This window comes from Nipponia nippon, unplaced genomic scaffold (genome assembly GCF_047370975.1).
Source record: "Nipponia nippon isolate SJK-2023a ecotype South Korea unplaced genomic scaffold, ASM4737097v1 scaffold_3, whole genome shotgun sequence".
NCBI classification, from domain to species: Eukaryota; Metazoa; Chordata; class Aves; order Pelecaniformes; family Threskiornithidae; genus Nipponia; species Nipponia nippon.
This window is the reverse complement of record NW_028262347.1, coordinates 105244825-105263189: the sequence shown is the minus strand read 5'-3', so window position 1 is coordinate 105263189 and position 18365 is coordinate 105244825. Positions and strand designations below refer to the sequence as shown.

Below are 18365 nucleotides of genomic sequence, written 5' to 3'. Positions count from 1 at the left end.
GTAACCAGGTAGACACAAATAACTGAATTTCTCCTTTGCATCTCACACTAATTATTATTTATATTCTTCTTTGTCTACATGATTGATTACCACATCTTTGTCACGCAGACAATTGTGTGTGTTGGAAACAAGTTGTAATGTGCCACTCTGGACATAAGTGTTCACAGAGTTCTGGAGTCTCTACTTTTTGGGAAAGGACAGATAAAAGACTTTACATTGGCCTGTTCAGAGGCAGAAAACTAATACAACACCTGGTTCCAAATTCCTACCTACTCCAGAGAAGTTCTAGCTCTGTGACATTACACATCATTACACTGGAAAAAAGCATTCCTGATTTTTCACATCACCAGTTTCTGGCAATAGTGGTATCTGCGTCCAGGTGTCCTGATTTTTCTAACAACAGGGAAACAACTGACAGTGACTTAGTACTGTGGGAGGCAGACTGGGAGCACTGTTCACTAGAAGCGCACATCAGACTGCGGCTGGATGTTTTTGGGCACCTGAGACCCCGGCACACTTGACCTGGGCAAGATGGGGTAGACCCCATTTTGGGAACAGTTGCCACTCAGGTTGTTTCCCTGTACACATTCCATTCCCCAGCTTTCTGCTTCTTCTTTCCCCAGCTGGTCTAGGCTCTGGGGGAGCAGCTCTTCCTGACTGGGTTCTTCCTCCTGTGAACCAGAAGAAAGAGTGACCTGTATCGTTAGCAAGCTACCAAGAAGTCTAGCAACACTCCAGGAGAGAGACAAGGCGTGCATGATACTAAATATCTTCCCAGATTCTTCCAGAAATTAGTACAACCTGCCTGTCTATTAAAGATCCAATATACCATTTGCTGCAATACACTGATGAATGTATATTTAAGCATTAGACAGTCATCCCTTTTCGCCCTCCACAAGAACATTCACAGAAATTCCAGGGCAAAGCAAAGCTGCAAGCAGACACTCAGATAATCTTCCAGGCATGTTCACAGGAGAAGTAGGACCCTCCAAACTACTCTTTCAGATGGGAAGGGATCACAAAACTACTCTGCAAAAGAGAGAGGCTTCTTTCTGACTCAGCTAAGTCACTGTGTGCTGTTGGACTATTCTCGTTACGAAAGCCACGAAGACATGAAGCAATGACATGGCTCCTGCACGCCTTTCTGCCTTTGACTTTAAAGCTGGAGACCCAAAATATGCTGGTTGACTGAATACAGGCAGTCTGTGGCAAAAGACTCAAGCCTGCAATGAGGCGCTATGGGCACACTGCTAACAATCTTCCACCTCATGTATGATAAATAATGCACAGGCCAGACATTAAGATCATAGTGCACAACACTATCATGAGCTGCTCTTGCTGGAAAGGATGGTATGATCTTTTTTGATGTCTGAGGATAAGTAGGTGCAAAGAAACTGAAGACAAGTGAATTGCATCCACTGCCACAGGAATGAGCTTGGCCTCAAAGGGGCTGGAAGGTGTGTTTAAGGGTACCATGGTTAACTGGGGGGACATGAAAGCAAGAAGCTTTTTGTCACTGTGCTTGAACAGAAGAGGCTTGATCATACGAAATGCTGACCCTGCCTAACCCTTTTTGTCTTATGTCAATGGGGACTGGGAAAGCAAAGATGATACCAGGTCCATTCACATAGCAGGGCTGGTCACCCACCCTGAAGCTGGCTCAAATGCATGGTGGAGGGCTACCAACCTTGCTAACATTTTCCAGCGGCTTGCCCAACAGGTCCTTCCTCTTCAGCTTGTTTCTTTCCAACACATCTAGCTTGTTCACCACTGCATCAATCTTGGAGCCAATGCTGTTTATGGACTGTTCCAGCTGCAGCACACGTTGCAGGAGGCTGAGGAAGACATGGAGAGCATTTGCAAGCTTTTTCTTGTGATGAACAGCAGGATTTGCAGCAGAAATCTTATGGACGACAGGCCAGACCGCAAACAGGAGTGAATACTCCACATTGGAGAACTGATTCGTACCCACTGAAGACGTAACTCCCTGGTACACTGTGTTTTCATCTGTAATTAGTGATTCTGCTTAGGATGGATCCCAACCAGTTTGGATCACAATATAATCCCATTATTAAATATTGCACCTGCCTCTCCTTTGATATGGCCCTCTGTGGATTGCTCAGTGTTTCTCAGGAGCAGAATCAGGATCTCCTGATTCTCTGTGCTGTGTTTATCCCATGCTCCTCCTGTGGAAGAAACAGCCAATTGTTGTTCTCCGACCTGGAGGATGAAGGCCAACTAGGCCATAAATAAGGATATTTATTCCCACAGGACCTTCTGTAAAGGTATCAACTTCCCCTGGCCCAGTTATCCAGGCTACCTTCTGACCTGAAACATGACAGCATATTGCCTGTGGCCAGCTGACAGCTGCAGGGGTTATTCAAGGGGCAGAAAGCAAAATTTCTTAACCCAATCTTTTATAGGGACAAGCAAACTACATTACAAGAACTGTCCAGTTCTCTCCTGACCTGCTCATTTACACGTGTGCAAGATAAAAAGGGACAAGATCTTACTGAAACTGCTCAGCACCAATGTAAACAGTTACATCAGGGAAGGAAACAGCAGGGAATCAGACCCCTCATTTACAGAGGGATTAAACTACTGCCAGCACAAACATACACTTGGAACTCTTCTTTGGAGACCCAGCTGGCCTTATTGGCGTGGTTATTCCTTGCTTCCACATAGGTCAGATTCTCATCCAGGTTGTTGTCAGCATAGGATTTCCCCAAATTTTCAATCTCTGTATTCAGAGCAGCCTAGAAGATAGATAAAGAAACTCCTGAAAAGTTGAATACTAACTCTGTGTCAGCTTCACTGTGAATAACACAGACCTTCACAGGCAGTGATATACTCAGCTGCTACCCAGGCAGAGTTGGAACTATATTTGAGCTGCCTGCTTAGTTTATACCACAAGCTTAAAGATTCCTGAGGCCACTTTGGAGTGATCGCTACCAAACAGAGGGTTTCTTTCCTTGCCCCCCCCCGCCCTTTTTTTTTTTACCCTTTTCGCCTCTAGGTCATGCTTCATCTGCTGTTGCTCCTCTTCATCAAGGATGTGGTTGCCATCTTTGTCGAACCTGGAGAAGGCTGCTGTGATCTCATGGTCTGCATGGCCCAGTCTGTAAAAGAATAGAAAGCTCAAGGCACTGAATTACACTGTTAGGCTCTAACAATGTGGGAGCATGCCTTTTGAAATCAGCATATTGTTTCCTCCTGCCAGTGACAAACCTAAACATCCCAACAGCAAGAGAGCAACACAAACCCATTTAGAGTAGGAGACTAAACATGTGAGGAAAGATGATAACTATTTTTTTTTTGAGTCTTACATTGCCCAGATCCGAGCTAACTGCTCTCCCAGCCTTGAAAACCAGAAAATTTAAATTACCTGTATGACCAAAAGAAAGGAATAAGCAAGCATCCCTCAAGCTGACTCACTTACTCCTTCAAGCTGTTCTTGAAGTCTTCAAAGTCCAGTTCTTTTGTTCCGTTCTGCAGAGCTTTCTGCACATCGGAAATACGCTCCTTCTTCAGCTTCAGCCTCATGAGCGTCCGGTTGTAGCTCTGTTACCAAAGGTGCAAACGGACACAGAATCATGCAGGCAGAACAGCGAAAAATAGGGCAGCGTGGACAATGCAATACGGGTGCATTGAGTAACACAGGGAGATTTTAAGCTTCCCAGAAGCAAAAATACAACACTGCTGAATGAGCCCCATCTCTAAACTAGGATCACGCCTTCAAAGCAACACCAACATGGTAGCCAGGGTCTCCATGACAAAGTTTGCCCTCTGCTTTTCTCCTCCTGACTCTCGCTTTATCTGAGCTCCCAGTCATCAGCTGTTTAAGATAATGTCTCAAATACCAGTCTTCGTAGAATATTGGTCCCACAGCACAGAGTTGTGAACTTCCAGGACCTTTTCTGGAATTTGCCCATAGGAAACCCAGATGTAACCCACTACATTTGCACCACTGTAACATGCTCAGCTTAGCAAAATAGGACCTGCCATTTTATTGATCAAAGTACATTCTATTAAGGACTGAAAGAGCTTTGTCTAGAGACTGTCCTAGGAAGAAAAGTCTCTCAGAAACATTACCAACATGCTCAAGTAACAGGATTCCCCCAACCCCTGCTTTCTCATCTTCCCATTGCCAAAGGATTTGGGAGCTTGATTTATCCCAGAAAGGAACTGTGACTCCTGTGTGCACCAAGAAGGTGGATCTGGAGTTGGCAGCCACTGTTTTTCTCTAGTAAATTCCATGTAGGTCAGGGACTTCCAGAAAATGCTTCAGAATTTAGCTAGAAAGTAGCACAGCTTTCATTATTCATCACCTGCTTCAAGATGTCTGAGAGCTGCAGCTCATCCTTCTGGCTTGAAAGCTCCTCCTTGACTTCTGAGTAGGTGTCATTGATGATGGCCAGAAACATGTTCTAGAAAAAGGGGAAGAAAAGAGGTGAATAAGCATGAGGCATCTTGCCTGCTCCAGCAGCTGAAGCAGCAAGAGATAGGCATAGCTGTGCAGGGCTCAGTTAAACAAGGAGCTGTTTCCACACAGGGTATCCCTTGGGAAAATTAAAGTGGGTGAAGGGAAGGCCCACTTCAGCCACACAGTGCTTTCTCACTGGGGAGGGGGTCCTTGCAGTTAAAGCAGTGGCTGAAGGTACATTTGTTCCAAGCTCAAATACCACCTTTGGTAGCCTCTCCTGCAAGACCTTAGGTTACATTTGGATTCCTAGGACTGGGTATTTAACCTGGTCATTATGAGGATTCCTCTGTAGCCATTGTCTAGAAAGCCAGAGACCGTCCCCCATGCTTTGTGCACTGCCCGCTACAGAGCAGCTGAACCGATCCCCTTGAATTCAGCTACCACATCAGTGGTATTCCCAGTCAGTTTTAGTCTTCACCTTAAAGGATGTGAATATGGCCCTTAATCGCCCTGATCATCAAACCCCTAATTGCAATGAATTGCTTTTTGTCTACTTTGGTCTATTTGCACTGCAAAGCTATTGTAACAGAACCTTCCTTTCTCTCTAAGTGTTTGCACTGCACCTAACTCAGGGGTTAATCGGGAGGGATCTCTCAAACACTGCTGTCAATACAGGGGAAAGTAGGGCTTTCTTGCTTACCAGGAGCACAAAGAAAACAAAGAACACATAGGTGACGAAGTAAATAGGCCCAAGGACCCTGTTGGCATTGTCAATGGAATTGTAGTCAAAATCACCAAGAATGATCCGAAACTGGGTGAAGCTGGAGGAGAGGAAGAGACCAAGGTCACACAAAGGCACATACATTTATCCTACCTCCTCAGAGAGTCCTGAGGTGAACCCTGAACCTGCCTGCAGCCCAGATGGTCACAGGCACAAGCCAGAGCAGGGTCTAAGTCACTCAGTCTGACTGGTGAGTTAAATGTACCCATAGTATTTCAGGGGTAAATGGAGCCAATCTGATTAGAGCAAGAGCTGGCTGGAGAGTAAAACACGGTTTCCACGTGAATTTCTGGTTGTCCAAAGAGTGTTTTGGTCTAAACAGGAGTTAAAAACAAAACCAAACCAAAACCAACCTGAATTTTCCCTTATAAAGACATTTGACTCACTGAAGCCTTCTCTGGCAAGAGAGTTCATGAGACTGTGGAGAGAATGTTAGTACTGGACAATGCTCTTCAACCTTTTGCAATTCATAGCCCCTACAATGAAGCAAGTGTAAGCCTATTGATCAGAATTTTGCTTATCTCAGTTATCTCTTGTAGACCTCTTAAAGGCAGGACCTGAATTGCCAGAGGTCTGTGGAATACAGGCTGAAAACTGCTGCTGTAGCAGGTACCTCCCTTAACATCACATATTGCCTGAGGAGGCCCATGGACTGAAGGGCTGCCTGAGACTGGATATCTTAACTCACTTCCCCAACACCCCCTTCTGTGGGTGCTCATCCACCCACTGGTCATCCCCCATCTCAGGTTATCTTGGCACATTACCTGTGGGACTTCTCTGGAAATTGATCAGTGAAATGACCTTTGTAAAAAATACCCTCCAATTAAAAAGATGAAAAAAAAAAAAAAAGAAAGAAAAAAAAAACAAAGAAAAGGAAAAGACAGATGGAAAGACAGACACAGACTGTGAAGCCATGTGCAGGGAAAAGGACCTTGAAAGCCCAGATCCTGAAAATCCTGTCTGAGAAATGCAAAGCTCCATTTCAGATTCCTTGAATTTGGACTATTGAGGGAGCTGGGAATGTTTTCCAGGCCTAATGAAGAAGAATATGGCATTGCTTCCTCTTCTTTGGTTTAAATTGTCCCAATTCAGTGATGTTGAAATGTCTCCTTCCAGTAAGAAATTATTTTTATCTTTTTTGCTTTGAAAATGTCTACTTAATCTTATTTAGACTATTATACAGCATATTTTAGAAAACTTTGTGCTGAATTTGTATTAAAATTAGCATATTATATGAATACCAACTTTCAGAAATGAAGTAGAGCTTCTATCTTATCAAAATCAGATATATTTATAAATAATATAAATATGAAGTTTCCGACTTTTTCATTTCAGTGTTTAAAGGTATCATCTTGATAAGATAAATGCACTACTACTGCTTTTCCCTGTGAAAACCCTGTAGCAACAAACAGTATTCCATCCAAATCTTTGTTTGAATTCAGGTGCACTATCTGATGAAAAGCAGAAAAGTTTTCATGCAGCTGTTGTGCAGACACTGAAATGATGTGATCAGCAAGTGTATTTGGAAGCCAGAGAATTTCAAAACTCTGGAGCTTCTATCTGGGCCTCTTCCTTATTAAAACAAACAAACAAACAAACAAACAAACAAACAAACAACACTCTGAGCCTACCTCAAAACACTTGTTTTGAGCTATTCAGTTCTTACCACCAGAATTACAGAGATGTGTAACCTAGCTAGGCCTAAAGGCATCTGGTGGTGTATAGGAACACAAATTTGTCTCAGTGACAGCCAGACAGCACTATTCTACTGCCTTTATGGACCCACAGCAGGTGAGAAGGTGACAGAAGGTCCTGCAGAACAGAAACTAAATTATCAGCTAAGCTATGATGCTTTTCTGCAGAAAGATGTTAAACCACTCTGTATGTTGAGTACCCTTGGTGTGCCTAATAGCTCCACATCAAGGGAAAGCTGTCTAGGCTTCAGCAAACTGAAACTTCTCACTAAATGCTCCCATGAAAAGTCTGGGATTTCCATTGAACTGTAGGGCTGCAAGGAGTCTCAAAGTCTGGTAGGATCAGCTACTCAAATCCCTACTGATAAACACCAGACAATCAGAAATCTGTCTGTAACCCTCAATTTTTTAACTGCATTCTTTTGTCCATGAAGATGTCATGGCTGGAGGACTGTGAGTGACTTATTAACCATTGTGGCTTTATTACAATGAGATACAGCAGGTGTCTGATTGACCTTCAGATTTGCAACTGGGGAGAGGTTGGAAAGTAGTAAAAAGTCTTTTGATGAAATGATAGAAACATGGTTCTGACTTATACACTTACATGCATTTAACAAAGGTGCTGAAGTTTTCCACTTGTGTCCCAAAAAGAAGGTAACCCAGCTGGGCATAGGCAAAGAAGACAATGAAGAACATAATGGCAAAGCCCAGGATGTCCTTGGCACAACGTGCCAGTGTGGAGGAGAGCTGGGTCATTGTTTTGTTAAAGCTAATATACTTGAATATCTGCAAGAAGAAAGAACAGGGACAAAGTTAGGTCAAACCATCAGCTAGGTCAGTCTGTCTCATATATGCACATGCTTACTAAGACCAGAGATTCACTATAGTACCAAAGCACTGAGAAGACAGCCAGGCTAGGGGAACAGTGGGTTAGTGTTCAGGATATTTTTCCCAAGTGTGCCACCATCTTCCTGTGGGATCATAAACATATGACTTTGTTCCCCATGTCAAAGGAAAATATAAAGAGCAACTGCTATAAGGACAAATGTTTTGAGGCTAATGAGGAGCCCCAAGTACAGTGTGGCTTTCCACCATACCAAGACACCTTGGTTGAAATGCAAAGTCCATGCCAACAGACGAGTCACTTCCAGTTTTGGGTGGCCATCATGAAAGGAAAACACAGTTTACCAGATTATGCTCCAAAATACTAAAATAGTACAGGATGGACAAAATTATATTGTACTCAGCATTTTTGAAAACCACTTTTACACCACGTCGTCTGAACTCATCTCCGTGTCCGTTATCTCCAAATAACTGGCCTCAGAATGCAGGCTGAAAAGTTGTCTGGATTTACTGCAAAACAGAGCATACAACTTTGAGGAAAATCCTTCTCTGCTAGATAGCTGTTACCCTCGTTCACTCAGAGGGATGGAAGAGTCAACCCCCAAGCTATCTAGAGGAAGAGGTCTGAGATGGGAGGCCTGGCACCTCCCAGACCTCCTACAATACCTTGATCCAGGCAAAGAATAAGTTGACTGCGTTCATATTGTTGTATTGTGTCTGCCAGAATGCCAGGAACTCGAAGTCTGCATAGGTGTCAGGGTGCTTCAGCAACTCTCCCAACAGTCTGTTCACCTCAATGGTGCGAAAGATGTGAAACCCAATAGCGATGGTGGAGAGCTGCGAAGAGGAAGAGTCTGCAGTGACCACTGTGCCTATGCTTCCTACAGAAATTAAAGTGTCACAGAATTCCTTGCTATCACACTTCACAAGTGCAGTTTACTGGTGGGGGATGGAAATAAGGTCTTAATGCACTGAATGATCCCCTGACTTCACAGCCTCTCAGGGATCTCTAAGAAAAGAATTTTCTCCTAACAGCTGATAGAAGAGCATGTGTCCATTTACCCTGCTGGTTCATTTTGCTAGTGGAGCAAAACATGTGCCAACTTGTCCTCTTTAGACCAGCTTCCTCATTCCTTCATTTGTTTTGGCTCTTATACCTCTCTGCCATTGCTCCCCACAAAAAGTGTGTAAGGATCCTCACCAGAATGACTACCACATCCAGGATGTTCCAGATGCTGGTGAAGTACTGAAGCTTGTGGATACGCAGCTCCAAAATCTCCTCCACCGCATAGTAGAAGATGAAGACACAGAAGACAATTTCACAGGCAACAACAAAGAAGTCCCACGCACTGACATATCGTATAAGCTTGACTGTCCGGATTTGCCAGGAGGGAATGGCACCACCAGTGGCTGGAAACTCAACCACTAACCTTGAAAGGGACAAGAAAACTCTGGTAATTACAAACAGAGGGAGGGAGGCTCTTCGATAATTTTGAGAGGCATCAAACCTGAGCATGAGCTATCCACCAAACCATGAGTGGAAGAGTTGTGCATGTGTTTATGCAGCCTTATCTCTGCTGCTTCACAGCCCATGATAGGAAAGGGTGAAAGGTGAAGAGAAGTGTGACTGGTTACGTCAGGAAGACAAAGTCTTCTTACTAATCTATGCAACATCTACTGACACCACTCAGTCCTACCCCCCTGGTGGACCATATTAAAATTTTTGCATATTAAGAAACTGTGGCATTGAGGAAGAAGCAAGAGGCAGAAGAATATTCAGTGGGACTCCGCTTACCTCAGAACACAGAACAGATTGATATTTGCATTATACACAGAGAAATCAATGAAGACAACTCGTGTCCCCCGATCCAGCCACAACTTCTCCTTCAAGACCTGTAGGGCTTCAGCACTCTCTTCTCTGGTTAACTTGAGGTCTATGTAGTATCCTCCCCCACTGTAACTGGTTAGTCTTCCCCAGTGAGATGAGCCACCCAGGTCCTCCTCAGAATGGTACCTCCACCTGCAACAGACAAGCCATAAGCAAAGGCATCACCATCCCAGGCTTGGATATGACCTTGTAGCCAGGAGAAATTAGGCTATATCTTCAAGGGACAGAGCAGTTCTTAATTAAAGAGTTGGCACTTAATTCCTATTCCAGATCTGAGCCTACATCAGTTCATTATCGATAGATTTCTGATCTAGTACTTCCCAGCAGTAACACAACATGACTTGCAATACTATGGAAGGAAAATTCCGCAGGTTCATTGGCTATGCGACAGTCTTGTTTGCATGAAGGCTACTCCCAGGATCTGCTGTATTGCCTTCTACCATGTTGCACACATGTTCTGCTTCGAACACACTTGCAGTCATTTTCTTATGAACAATAGTTTCTCGTTCACAGACCAAGACACATGCAGCAAGCAAAGAGTTACTAAACTCCAGCTACCTCACATTATTATAGAGAAATAGGTTTTCAAGGTGAAAGAGATGCACTCCCTTCTCTCTGGCTCCTGAAATCTAGGAAGGAAGCAGATATCTATCAAATGGATGATGCTCTTATCCCAAAGGTCCCTATTTATCCTCACCCTCTTAAAAACAAACAACAATCTTTACCTAATTCTCCACTGGATTTTTCATGGCTTTCCCAACAGGTCCCACTCTGCCACGCATTCTGTTGTGCTTTTCCCCAAAGAGACACTTGGCCTTATTGATAGACAAAGAGGACCTGCTGCCGCTGACTGCAAGGGGAATTCCAGCCTTATATGAAAAGCTCAGCCCTGGTATCCTGTGGCTCAGCAGATCTTATTTTAACTAGAAGAGACTAATTTGGGGCAACAAAAAAAAACCCAAACCAACCAACCGAACAAAACTAAAAAAAAAAATTCCAGATCTTCTAATCCTGAACAGCAGAAGATGTACGTACGCCGTTCCATTGACGAGTCCAAAGGAGACCCTTTCCTCCTTGTCTTCTGAGTATACATCATAGCAGCCTGAGATTTCCTCCTTGAAGTCATCATGGACCACACAGGAATTGTTCTTCACCTTCAGTTGTCGCATGCGTGGGACACCCAGCAGCAGGTTCTCGTAATAGATGTATGACTGCGTGCCATGCGCTGCTAGGGACTCGTTGTTGTACCACTTTGTCCAGTAAAGATTATCCAGAAGGGGACCTTGTGCATACTGCAAGAGAAGGAGAGGAGAACAACTTCTTCACAGCCCACATATCAGAGGAATTTTCTTGGCCTGGGCTTGAGATAGTAGGACCTGACCCACCCCTCTCTACTCCCCAAGATGGAAAGTAGTAGAAGCTTGTGTTGGATATATGCTAAGGAGGGGAAAGACTAGGGCTGGCGGAGCCACAGGGTGGAGGAGGGATGTTGGGCAGCAGGGCTGTTGTTGGCTTCTCACTGGCCTGTAATATGGTTGCTGCACCTTGTTGGGTTAGTGAAGAGACAAGGGCCCTGCAAGCCTCTTTGTCCCTTCCACGTCAGTAAGCACAAGTCTCAAGGAATTGTCCTGGCATGAGGTGTGAATTATGAAAAGGGGGTGCGTCAGTGCCCTGGAAACAGCAGAGGAAAAAAACAATAGTGCCATAGTTCATTTTACTTTTTTAAGACAGCAGGAAAAGACAAAGCTAACTAACAAACAATTTCTGGTTGACTGTCAGAGACAAGTGGTTGCAATATCTCAACGGCATTCACTGTGGCTTATATTATTCCTTTACCGGTTCTTTGACAGAAATGTGTTAGACCCTAGACATCTTTTTGCCTCTTTATTGTCTTTGGTAAAAGTCAGTGCAAATATTAATCCAGCTTCTTCATAAAGAAACTATGGATCAGACCACCCCAGGCATGAATTACAGGCAGGTTAAGTATGCTGTTCCCACAATTGCCCGTGAAAATGGGCATAGGCTTATTACTAAGACACCAGCATGAAGACATTGGACTGTAGGATTCAAAGCCATTTCTACCACAAGGAAACCTTGAGTAAGTCACTTGGCCTCTCCGGGCCGGTACTCCCTATCTGTGCAATGAGCATCATATTGCAGCAATTTCTTTTTATTATGTCCTGCCTGCCTAGCTGGTAAGTTTCTGGGGAATGGACTCTTCTGGGCACGCACAACACTTAGCCTAGCCAGTATTCTGGCCACAGTGCTCAGAGGGATAAATTATATTTTAAATCAGTGGATATTTTGCATGCAAATTATATTGTAACTATTGCTAGTAGCTGGCAAAAGCTTGCGGCAGCAAAATGCCTTGCTGAAAGCACGAGGTAGCACATTCAGAGGGAACTGAATATCCCAGTCTAGCTGAGATTTCCAGGGCTCCCCATGCTGGGCCACACTTGTACTCACCACCCAGAAGTCAGCCATGCTGCCAATGGACTGGAAGGAGACACGGCCATCCGCAGAGGTCTGGAGGAAGAGCTCAGACATCACTTTGGTGTAGTAATAGGCATTGGAACTTGTCATTCCATATGTCACTAAGAGAACAGACAAGAGGAGCGTCCTCCCTTATACCTGAATATTGGAGCCTGACATAAATATATGTATATATTCACTTTCTGTGTAGCTTATACTATCACACGTAAGCTGACCAAGGCACAAGAGAAGAAACCTTGGGAGCTCTAATCATATTACTTTCTGCTTTCTTAGGGATTTGCAAACCGATCTGTTGCATGTTCCAGAATTTAAACTGTCAGACTGACAGACCGTAAGAGTTTGAAAGCCAGAGAAGACCATTGGATGATGCAACTGAACATCCCAGGCAACAATTTTTTTTCCTCAGACAAGATTTCTGAGAGAAATTTTCTTTCTCAGAACAAAGTCCATGATCTGTATTTTGAAGTTCTGATCTGAACCTATAAAGTTATAGAGACCACTCCATTTTCCCAAGTGGAAAGCTCCAGTTAAGTTCTCATCTACCAAGAAACCTCAAACAGGAGCAGGCTCTAACTTCCCTGAACATGTTGTTTCAACTCTCCAGGGCTCCTTCCTGCAGAAAAGCGTCCATCATGGTGATCACTAAGAACATGTCCTACTGTTAAAAGGGCACTATGAAAATAAAGCAGCTGACATTCAAGACGCTCCCCCCACCCCCGACTTCTAGATGAGTCAGTGTGTGACCACATGTACGTCTGTGTCTGTATCTTTGTTCTTTAGGAAGAGTGGCTGAAGCACTCTCTCCCTGGGCCAGTGTGATAGTAACTCAGGTTGGTATTGTCTGTCTCTCTCTCCTGCCATAGGGTCCATGAAATATAATCCTCTTCACTGTCCCATGCCACAGGTGCTCATTGGCGATAATGAATTAACCTTCCCAAAAAACAAACAGCCATTGTTCTACCCACACAAAGCCCATTAGCATTCAGCACAGGGACGCATTAAATCCACCCAAGAACACCAGTGCGAGCTGCCATCTGCTTTATCACCTCAGCCATCCCTCCAGTCCCAGAGAGGAAAAATCTCTCTGAACCCTGTGTCTTTGATCCCAGGAAGTTTCTAGAGCTGCTCTCTGGGGTCTGAACATTCGCTGTGAAATTAAGACAAGACCCGGGGCAGATTCTCCCAGGACTGTGGAGTCAATGGCTAGAATTGATAACATGGATCAGAAAATATTGCTTAAACTTAACCCATATTAATTAGGTCTAGAGCGATAGTTATTTTACTTGTGTGTGCAGCAGCTATTCTGTAGGTTAATGACACACGTTTGCTGCAGTGAGTGCATGTACGATAAATTTAACACCTACAACAGAGTGAGGAAGTCTGATAATAACACCTCACATTATTCTCCTCACACTGCACACAGAAAAGACACCTATGAGATGTGACAGCTACTTACATAGACAGATGTCCACCAAGAACACGATATAGACTAGCAGCTCTCGCAGTGTGGTCTTCACATAAAGTTCTCTGTTTTCAGCTGTGTTCTCGGTCAACGTAGTGCCCCACAGACCTGTTGAGTGTAAAGAAGAAAGTGGAGAGTTTTGATGGCCATTCTCAAAGGCCGTGTAAGCAGCTGAAGTTCTGTTCCCAAAGAACACTCTTGGGAGTTGGACTTTTGTCATTTTTGAAAGCAAAATCATTTTTATTTTCAAAACTTGACTAAGAGCTATAAAAATGTGTTAGATAACCCCTAAAAAAACCATTTCAGCGTGAACAAAAGATTTGGGGCTGACTGAAACTGAAATATATTAGCTTTCTTATTTTGCTAAACGACTCTCCAGTTTTCTGTTTGAGTTCAATATGGACTGACCGTTTCCTACTTGTTTTTCAGCTTACTCTTTGCAGAAATTCAGTCTTTGTCACACGTATTCTTGAAAACACAAAATTTCATCTCAGTCACCCATGTGCCAACAGCTGACCTTCTGATAGGACTTCCATAGCAGAACTGCATCTGATGTTAGCTTTACAACCATTAGTCCTTTTAGTATATATTGAACCGTCAGGCCCCAAATATTTGTCCCTTGTGTACCTAAAAACTCCTGCAGATTTCTTGTAGGTCATAAGACTCAATCAAATAACCCAACTCAATAGTTTCAGCATAAAATTTAGAGCCAAATTATCTTCAGGATGTCTATCAATGGAGCTCTGCTGACTTCAATACAGTTATGCCAATTGCACCAGATTTCTTCACACAGTGAAAGCAACTCATTAAACATCAGCAGGGTTGATCAAAAAGACAGAAACACTTCCTTTAAAAGGAGCCTTGATATTTTGGGTTTGATGAACTGCCTCACATCATTAGTGTATTTGTTTGTTCTTGCTGTAATGGCTTTCTGTTGTGATTTCTGAAAACCTCCTGAAGTTGAAAGGCATAAGAACTTCCACTTGAAAGCTTAGTGATGGAAGCCATGTCAATAATACCTGTAGTCTTGCTGCTTTCTGCAGCTCTTGGACAGCTCAGCCCTGATGCCCATCCCCAGTAGTACGCAACAATCATCTTCCTGCAAGCCAGGATCAAAGCTGATCAAAGGCCACACATTTGAAGTCATCTCTGGCAGAGGACGAAGGGCTTTTTTTCTTTGGATCAAGCAAAAGTGGTATACTGGTCTGTGTGCATTTACTCCTGTCCTTTCAATAGCTCTTTGGCATCTCAAAGCTTTTTGCACCTTCAGCTGCCATAGTGCCTGTTGCAGCTTCCACCGTCACTCCTGGACAGACAAACCAGTAGCCTGTTCTGGGCATGCCAGACCAGCAACAGAAATGAGAGCCCGGAGAAGGTCTGGATTAACTCACGTGCAGGAGAGACTGGCATGTGGTCTACAGGAATCTCCACAACAGAGAAAAATGGGGGGCAACAACCACCCATCTGTTCAGGTCACTTTTAAATGACCCCCTTCATCTCTAGATATGACAACACCACAATCTTTGAACAAGTTTATTTGTTTTTCCATGAGGCAGGGAACCCCTACTATCTACATGTTGGGAACAGAGGCACAGACTTTCTTTGCTTTGGGAGAAGAAGTGTACTTGGGAACACCTAAATTCTGGGACACTCAAATATCCTTGAAAACTTAGTTCAGAGACTTGCCCAAAATTATACCTGGAGGACCATAAGGCCGGCCCAGTACCTTTTCAAATTGCATCCAATAATGGTAAAACTACATCAGCTGAGGTTTGGTTTCAGCTGTTTCTTTAGGAAACATGCCATGGAAATATACCACCTCATACATGAAGCATGTCCCCATCTGTGTCTCCTGTGGCACCACCTACTCCCTTGGGAATGCAGCTGGTTTGGACATGGCATTTGGAGTACAAGGATTCTCAAGACTAGAAGACATCCAGGCTTCCTTATGGCATCTTGCATGACCGTCCAGCACTCACAAGGCAGAGCAAGGAAAAAAACCTCAGAATCTAGAAAACAGGCAATCAATGCAATTTGTTTGTAATTCTTGCCTTCCTGATAGTAACAGGTTACTGGTAAGAATTAATGGCAACATCTACATTATCTTCTGAGGCTGCTTTTAAACCAAACTTGTGACCCAGGTAAGTGACTAGCTCATAGCCTCAGGTACAGCCTTCCAAAGGCAGTGGGAAGCTGAGTGCCCCTCACCAGCCACTGTGCCACCCAGATACCCAGCAAAGTCCATCTGTAGGCTGGCCATGAAGAGCTGAGGTGCCAGGAGGCAGGCAGGAACCAGAGGACCCAGAGTTGCGTGGACACAGTTTAGAGAGGAAGAGTCCTGAGCAGTGGCGCTAGGAGCAGCAGCTACTCACTGGTAGGCCAGCCCAGTAGCTGGTGAGGACAAGAAAAGAACTCAATAAGCCAACCATGACCAGCACCCCCGAAGAGCTATGGACACGTAATCCCAAGGAATGATTTTTAAGCAAAAAAAACCCCCACAAACTGTACTTGGCTAAGCAACTTCTCTTTACTACGTCCGCTTGCCATGTGAGACACTAATGTGATTAAATGGAAGGGGAGGGCAGGGGGGAAAACTAGCAATATTTGGAGAGGTGATAAAAAATAATGAGCACCTAATAAAGATGCAAAGGAAGGATGCAAATTCTTCAAGGAAGAAATCCCCACCTCTGTGAGGCTGATAGAGGCTTTTCTTCTGGCTGCACTGGCCTTTGGATCTCATCTTCCCAGCTCTGGTCTGTCCTAAAACCCTATTTACCACCCTTGCTGGCAGGACACACTACAGCAACAGTCACAGAAGAAGGGAACGGTGTAGCGTCCTGACATGTATTTTCATTTGCATTCTCCAATTTCAACCCCGGCATCTCACAAATGGAATTCTGATGTTAAAGTATGGATTTGTTTTTCCTTTTTAAGTCTCAAAAAACGCCTAGAAGAAAGGATATCAGAATAAAACAGGTAAAAGATACACTGCCTCTGAGCAATCTGTAATTACCCACCAAGCCCACCCAGCACTGCTCCTTGGCCAGGAGAAACCTCTAAAGACTCAGCTCTGGCTTCCATGTGAATTAGTAGTGTTAGATTGTGACTGCAATGACAAGTAACTGATCATAGAGGGGCTGTGCAATTCAGGACCAGGCTATACCATTATTCATTCACATGTACTGTTAGAAGGTACAGCTCCGAGAAACGTTCTTGCAAGACTAGGAAGCAGCGCTCCTGGCATTGCTGTTCGTCCGAGTCAGGAATAAAGACACATTGGCAAGAAAGTAATAGTTTCCGCGAGAAACAGCTTATTGCTTTTTCTTCCCTGTTTTTACAGCATTAGGACTTTATGCCTTCTATATGAAACAGTTCAACAAATGCCCTTGCCCAGGGCTGTAGCCTTACAGGAGACCTAACTTGCTCCCAGCTTTCTGATTGCCTCTGAATAAGCCTACATAATATTTCATTCCCCTTTGTCCTTTAAACTGGAAACTAGCACCTCTTTCTTTCAGCTGTCTTCAAGCAAAGTGTTTTTTGATACATTCCTATTATCTGCATTTCAGTCCTGACAGTGCTAGATTTTCTCTGGTGGATATTTATGTCAGTTCTTAATTTAGTGTAACGCAGGGGCCAGTACCACTCCATCTAGAAAATGCACAGAAAGACAGAATAGTCTCATCACCAGAGCAATGGCTCCTGTGGATTCAGGACACCTAAGCTCTGCCAACAGATTCATTGCATGACCATGAGCACACCACTAAGTCCGTCTGTACCTCCTGCCTTGTAGCAAAGGTAACAGGACAGACGCCAGAGCTACAGCAAGGCACACAGAATGAGGATGCTCCCCCCAGGTCAGCCAAAGATGATCTCTGGGGCAATGCTAGTCTATGTTGAGCAGGTTCCTGGGCTACACAGATACATGGGGTTTCTACCTTCTGCATCCCCCAACTGCCCCCCCCCCCTTGTTCTTCCCAAGGGCTGGTAAATCCTTCCTAGTGAGATATCAGAGCTTTACCTCGGATACCTCTGAAGATGTAGAAACAGCACTTCAGGAAAGGACTTGTCTTCCCATCCACAGCTTTGCTCTGCTTTTCCTGGTAGTGCAGTGGATCTCCTGCCTCTTCAAAGTTCTCATAGGGATTCTCCAGGATGGACTTGGGGTTGTAGATGGCTCGAATCTTCAAGGAGGTAGAGGGAGAGCCATTGTAAACAGGATTATCCCAAGCTTTCTTCCCCACTGCCTCCAGTTCGTGCTCCTCTGAGGCTTGAAAGTGACTCTCAGCTCTGTTGTTTGGGTGAGATGAGCTCATGGCTAATCACTGCCAGCAGAAGTACTTTTTAACTGGAATTATGAAGATTGCCTGCCCAGGCTAGAGCTGTAAGCTAGCAGAGAGAGAATCAGTCAATGCCAAACGGCTTATCTGCCTCAGAACCAGGAGAAGGCACACCACCAGCTTCCCACAGATTGCACACATCCACTCTCTCTTTTATATCAGCTCAGCTAGTGACACCTACCAGAGGGGTGGCACTACCCGTTGTTAGGAACCACCGTCAGCCCTATTATCCCAGCAGTCCTGGGAACACCGACACATCCAGGAGACCTTCTCGGCTTCCCAACAGAGATAACAGACCCAGATGCCATCGTAGGAAGAGGAGGCTGCTAGGAGACGGCCCCTGAGTTGAGGGGGCAAGAGGAGGAGGTGGCTGGGATTTAATTGGACCCCTGCAGCCCTGATCAGCTCCACGTGAAGCTCCGGCGGGGCGCCGCAGTGGGAGCC

The 18365-nt window shown here is 44.5% G+C and overlaps 1 protein-coding gene across 1 annotated transcript; it reads right to left on the bottom strand.

Moving 5' to 3' along the window:
* Positions 1–458: 458 nt before the first annotated feature.
* On the bottom strand, positions 459–18136 carry PKD2L1 (polycystin 2 like 1, transient receptor potential cation channel). The gene is made up of 16 exons (XM_009466684.2): positions 18103–18136; positions 17603–17970; positions 13579–13692; positions 12096–12223; positions 10665–10921; positions 9537–9761; positions 8943–9171; positions 8408–8578; positions 7503–7684; positions 5124–5244; positions 4329–4427; positions 3440–3561; positions 3002–3119; positions 2620–2756; positions 1688–1835; positions 459–671 (listed from the first exon to the last, which is right to left on the bottom strand). Exons 2-16 carry the CDS (start codon positions 17895–17897, stop codon positions 459–461), a joined length of 2559 nt encoding a protein of 852 aa, XP_009464959.2. The 5' UTR covers positions 17898–17970; positions 18103–18136.
* Between the last annotated feature and the right edge of the window lie 229 nt (positions 18137–18365).

Coding starts and splice junctions, on each gene's coding strand:
- PKD2L1 (XM_009466684.2), bottom strand. CDS start 17,897: ATGAGCTCATCTCACCCAAACAACAGAGCTGAGAGTCACTTTCAAGCC. Junction 9,762..10,664: donor GGACTCGTCAATGGAACGGC/GTACGTACATCT, acceptor TGTCTGTTGCAG/GTGGAGGTACCATTCTGAGG. Junction 4,428..5,123: donor TTGTTTTCTTTGTGCTCCTG/GTAAGCAAGAAA, acceptor CCCTTTTTCTAG/AACATGTTTCTGGCCATCAT.